The 5,873-nt window shown below is 47.7% G+C and overlaps 1 protein-coding gene across 1 annotated transcript in view; it reads right to left on the reverse strand.

The window, feature by feature from the left end:
- Nucleotides 1-5,385, reverse strand: part of ADAMTS20 (ADAM metallopeptidase with thrombospondin type 1 motif 20) — a 194,035-nt gene extending 188,650 nt beyond the window's left edge. The window contains exons 1-2 of the mRNA XM_024740424.1: nt 4,967-5,385; nt 4,025-4,386 (exon numbers count right to left, since the gene is read on the reverse strand). Coding sequence (XP_024596192.1) covers nt 4,025-4,386; nt 4,967-5,057 — 453 coding nt within the window. The 5' untranslated portion in view covers nt 5,058-5,385. The remainder of the gene's footprint in view (nt 1-4,024; nt 4,387-4,966) is intronic.
- Between the last annotated feature and the right edge of the window lie 488 nt (nt 5,386-5,873).

Below are 5,873 nucleotides of genomic sequence, written 5' to 3' on the forward strand. Positions count from 1 at the left end.
AAAAAAAAAAAAAGAAAAGCAAAAGTTATACCCACAGGAAACAAAGAAAATTTCTGGCAGACTCATAGCCCCTCTGGTTCTTGGGCCCAAAACACTTAAGAAAACTAAACAATACAAGTCATGGTTCAGTGGTTTAGTGAAAGAGAAAAACACGTAAATACTAAGACTTCTAGAAGTGGGGAAAAAAAGTAGCTGTGTAGAAATTAAAAGAAAACGTTAGTTTATATGTTTGAGGTTAATGCAACACTAGCAACTGGCAACTGAATGAAATCAATAAGTATGTTGTGATGTCAATTTTTTTAAATGGTTGTATGTACAGAGATATTTGGAAAGTAGTAACTTGGTTTGTATTCCCTTCCTTTAAAAGTCACATTCCTCAGTAGCCACCAGAGAAAGGAAAGGTAGATGCTACCTCAAATGGGAAGATGGAAGGGGAACAGCTCAAATGAATGAGATATGAGAGGGGAACTCAGTGGATTCCAGGAAGAAAAGAACGATGGAGGCAATGGATACGGCTGGGAAGATGTATGTGCGCTGACTTCTCCACTGGGGGTTTAAGGCCCTGGAGGCAGAAGGCACGTTACATAGTTTAGGAGGACTGCCAAGAGAAGTGCTTTAGCATGCTATGTGGGACTCAAGGGACGGACCTCTACAAGCCCCGCCCCCCCACACACACACACATGCACTCACTGAAATAGAGGTGTGGCAGAGTTTGGCGAAGGGAGGGATCAAGTCCCCCTAGACTTTCATATGCCATGAAGGGTCTCAGAGCCTTAGAGGGGTCTGGAAGATTACCAGTGGCATCAGCAAACCACCTTATGTGGAGAGAGCACTGCAGCAGGAGCTAAGTGACCCTGTGTTGAAGGCTGCACATGAAGAAGCCAACTAGGTGTTGCATCCAGAACTCAGAGGGATACGCAGCAACAGAGAGAGCCCAGGTAGGAAAGAGTCAGTGAGCCCCAACCGAGCAAAGAAAAGCCACAAGTTCTCAGGCCCAGAATTCAGCGGCTGGTGCCAAAAAAATGCAAGGAGACTGAGGCACAAAGGACATCAGAGGCTAGAGGAACTGGAGGACAGTATGATTTCCCCACCTTCCTCCCAAACAATACAGAGGCCTCAGAACACTTTACTGCCCTGTATGAGGTCAGTTTTCATCAATGGTCAACATTTGCTTGAATCCAGCCATGACAATGAACATTAGCAGAAAAAAAATAAGGAAGTCACACACTCATTCAATATATTCAGGAAAAGCATCTGATTAAGTACAACATCCATTCACGATTAAAAGCAAAACTAAAAGCAAAGAGCAACTAGCAAAAGAGAACTTCAATAGGACTGGCTCTAAAAATCCTTCAGTAAATCTCAACTTTAGTGTTTAATGGACTGACAAAAATCAAAGCTGAATCATCACAGGCGCACACATGCAAAGTCACAAAGATGAGCTGGGAAGCAGTAGGAGCAGGGCTGGAAGTGATCATTACTGACATCCTGGGCATTGTATCGAGGAGGATCTGCAAAAACTCAGCTGGTCCAGGTTGTGGGTAACACAACTTTATCTGGATCTAAAGATTAATCTGAGACTAAAAAACAGGAATCTGATATAATAATAAATGGACTCTAAAACCTACCAGAAGTTCCACCATTTGATGAAACTATTATTCTAAAGAGTGCTAAGGATAGAGTCAAGGTAGAAATAAAAAAAATCATAAATATACAGCTAATATCCGTTATAGTGCTAATATCACAAGGGAGAAAAATCAAAGAAATGTCACTAATCTCATCAGTGATTTAGACTTATAATGGGTCCTGATCATACTTCTAAAAGATTTTTAGATCCTGATACCTCTAGTTATGTGCTGTATTACTGGAAACTTTCTATCTCTGCTGTGACTGATATCCTCAACGCAGCCCTACACATACAGAGAAATGGAGATAAAGCTGAGTTACATAGGTATGAAAATATGTTTTCAGATGTTAAATCAAACTCTGATAATATCAGTAAGTCTACCAAAAGCAAAGTACATACATAAATCAAATTAATAATGCATGATAACTAAACAATTATATCCAAATTGACACAGTGACAGGAAAAGGATGAACTCCTGTTATGACTTTAAAACATTTCCAACTGTTTTTTGATTTCAAAAAGGAGATATTGAATAATAATTTGAACCACACAAAAATTATGAATCAACATGAGCAGAAACATCACTCCTAATAATGCTTCCCATCTGGAATTTTTTCCATGCCTTAAATACTAAATCAAGAAAACATACTGACCATGACAAATTTGTGGTAGTAAATCTAGAATTTTCTAGACAAACTAAACATTTTGAAAGGTTCTAGAAAAGAGAATATTTTTCTTTCCTTTGATGTGTAGATGGCTGTGTAAATATTAGTGTGTTTCTGCCATTCTGATGTTGCATTTTACACTTATCTACAGCTGAAAAGAAAACTGTCCAAGGCGTATATATATATATATATATATATATGTATACGTACATATATATATCAAGATAATAGCAGAAAAAAGAACAAAGAGGTGTTCCAAATCTACTTAGTAATGACCAATACTCACACCCAGGAAGACATCTTATACCAATTACCCTGAAAGGAAGTATTACATTTGGCCTAGAAAGAACTGTTATCAATTTTCTACTTCATCAAAGAGTAAACAATGTTGGTGTTCTGAAACTCATCTAAAATTTGCCCAACAAAAGCTAGAATACTTGGAAAGAATCCTGTAGCCAAATTCTTAGTTGTTTCTTCTTGAACACGTATATATCAGAGGAGTTAATGATAAAGTGAGTTCATATATGTTTTAATGTAAGTGTTCTCAACCAGAGGTTCCATGAACTTGGATGAGAAAGACATCTTTATTTTCCCTAACCTCTGATACATAACATTTCCTTCAATTATGATTGTAGGTAAAACCACAGACATTGTGACTTTGTTGGCAATAAAATAATAGCTATTTCAACTCTAATGTAATGTAATACAAAACTATCCGGATTGTTTATTCTCATTACCACTACAAAAGTATAGAAGTAAGTAGTCCCCTCCCCAATAGATATTATTTAACGCATTAATAAAGAAGGATGTATTATGACACCACAAATTCTAATACTTGTAACATTTGATTACTGTTAGTACTTAAAAGGAAGCCAATTAAATAACATGTATGCTATTTTACACATTTAAATTATGCTGAGAGGAGGCCCTGGGTTTCCCCTAGAATGCTGAAAAGTTGATGGCAAAAAAAAAAAAAAAGTTTAGAACCTCTGTTTTAGAGGGAGATAAACAAATAAAACACATAGAACCCAATATTTTATTTCATTTCCTCTCTCCGCAATGAGGTTTTTACAAAATCCACATCTTTTACTCTTGTCACTCTAATGATCATTTCTCATTTGCTGGCACCAGATCTTTGTAGATGCTCTACATTTTTAAGTGCAGTGCATTTTAAACTGGCATATTCAACCTTTTCCCCATCTTGTACTTCACAGATTAATGGCCATCCCCATAGTAGCAAAAAAAACCAAAACAAAAAAACAAAAACTCTTTGTTTTCAAACCTTTTCATTTATTCATTTTCTATTCATTCTATCATTCTTCTTTCAAGGAATAAAAGTAACTTCAGAGGAGTCTGCCTTAATAGATGGTCCAGAATGGGTGTGTCTGAAAGAAGGAGGCTGTTGTCCTGCTGGAAACCACACTTCCTGTGTAGCAGAAAGCCACTCCCCACCTCCCTGACTAGCTCAGCATCTGACACTCTTTCTCGCAGCTTTGCACAGAAGGCTCAGTTTTGCCCAGCAGGGAGAGACATGCTGATCCTCCAAACCTTTCTCCCCACTGCAAGAAAGGAGTGGCCTCTGGCTTGGGTTCATCTAGGTGTTAATCCCTCTGGTGGCCCACTCTGATCTCTTGGGTCAACCAACCGCCCATTCGGGAAAAGTCAATGCCCGGCTCCCTGAACAAGCAAGGATGGATCCCAAGAAAATGCCAAGGGACCCGAGCGCGCTTACCAAGCCTCCACAAAGGCTGAAGACGGCTGTGTGATCCTCCCGAGCATTGACCTGGCCGCGGTAGAAGCAGTGGCGCAGGTCTGGGGGCGCCGTGCGGCGCTCCTCAGCCCGGAGCGCAGGGGCTCCCAAGTGCACCTCGGTGTAGCCCGCAGCCAGGAAGGCCGCGTCGGCGCTCAGGTTCAGCTGGAAGACCTGGCCGTAGGCGCGGATTCGGTAGTGGGTCCTGAACGGCGTGGGCTCCAGCGCCTCGGCGCTGCGCTTCCTCCGGCTGAAGTGGTGGCTCTTTGGGAACACTTCGCCGAACTCATTGACCCGCGCGGGGGTCACCACTTCGTAGGAGGCCAGTGTCCTCACCAAGGCTTCTGCAACCACAGCGAAAAGGCCGTTGAGCCCCTACCCGTTTCCAACTCCCCAGCGCCGAACTTCTTCAACCAAACGTCCCAGCCAGAGAGCCGAGGCCCCAGGTCCCCATACCCCCGGCGGGGCGCGACGAAAGAACACACGCTGGCGAGCGCGCGCGCACACACACACACGTGCGCTCTGCGAGTGTGCCTGCCTGCTTTCCCACAACCCCGATTCGCTCCACCCTCCCCAAGCAGGGACCCTGACACTCAGGGCCCTCAGCAGCACCTCCTTCTCGCGCCCCTCTTCGCCCCCCTGCCGCCGCCAACTCGTGCCCCGCGGGCGCCCGCGCCACCCTGCTCCACGCGTCCCCGCCGCGTGGTCCCCGGAGGGAAACGTGTGCCCCGCGCGCGATTCCTCGAAACACCGCGCAGCCGCAACCTCCGGGGATGCTTGGGGCTGGCTGATCCCGGAGTCCCGAGAGTCCCGGCTGGGCCAGGGTCCCCCAGCGGGCGGAACCGCTCCCCCCGCCTCCGTCCGCCCGTCCCACTCGGGCACGCGCCCCACCACGCTGCTGAAGGCGCCCCGCGGTGACCTTACCCTGCCTGGGGTGGAAGTGAACTTCCCAAGACCTGGTGATGAAGAGCGAGAGCTGGTAGAGCAGCCCCGTCAGCCACTTGGCCACCCGCATGGTTCCACCGGGGGGATCCCGACCGGGGAGGCCAACCAGAGACGCCTGCCGCCCCGCCGGCTTCCCCGCGCTCCGCTGCCTCTCCTCCCTCTCGCCTGCCGCTCTCCGCGCCGGCAGCCGCGGCGCCTCAGCAGCCTCCGGAGCAGCAGCCCCGGCCCCGGGCCGGCCCGTCGCGCCACACCGCCAGCCTCCGCTCGCTGAGCCACTGCTTCATCGCACTGCAGCCCCGCAGCCTCCGGCTCGCAGTCGGCAGCCTCGCTCCGCTTCCTGCGCCCGCACAGCCCTCAGAAGCCCTCTCCTTGCGTCCAGCCCAGCGCGAGGAAGCGACCCGACCTAGCAGGAACGGTGCCAATATAGCCACCCCGGGCCTGGCGAGCTGGGGGGGAGAGCCCGCCCCCAGGGGCCGGGCCCGGCCAATCAGCTGGAGGCGCGGCCCGGGCTCGCCCTCCGGCGCGCTGCCCGCCCCCAGCCCCTAGCCGCAAGCGGAGTGCGGTCGCCGCAGGCTCCGGCTGTGGGCGTGCAGCGTGGTGAGTAGCCCGAGGCCCAGTTGGACACCATCCCGGTACCCGTAAAACCTAGGACTAATACAAGTTGCGCGGCCGAGGTCCAGATAGGGGATAGGTGTGCGAGGTTTTAGTTCTTACAATGAAATGGCAAGCATCAGAAGGAAAGTTTCTGTCATGTTTCACGGTAATTTTAGGCTTCTCAAACAAGATAAAGTAAGCTACAGCGGAAAATTCTTGTAGGCAGAGGATGCTTCCAGCGAAGCTTAATGGCCAGGCCTCATTTGCAAGTACCCCTGTGCACCCGGGGGGT

The sequence above is a fragment of the Neophocaena asiaeorientalis genome, unplaced genomic scaffold, assembly GCF_003031525.2.
Source record: "Neophocaena asiaeorientalis asiaeorientalis breed wild unplaced genomic scaffold, Neophocaena_asiaeorientalis_V1.1 scaffold340, whole genome shotgun sequence".
Lineage (NCBI taxonomy): Eukaryota > Metazoa > Chordata > Mammalia > Artiodactyla > Phocoenidae > Neophocaena > Neophocaena asiaeorientalis.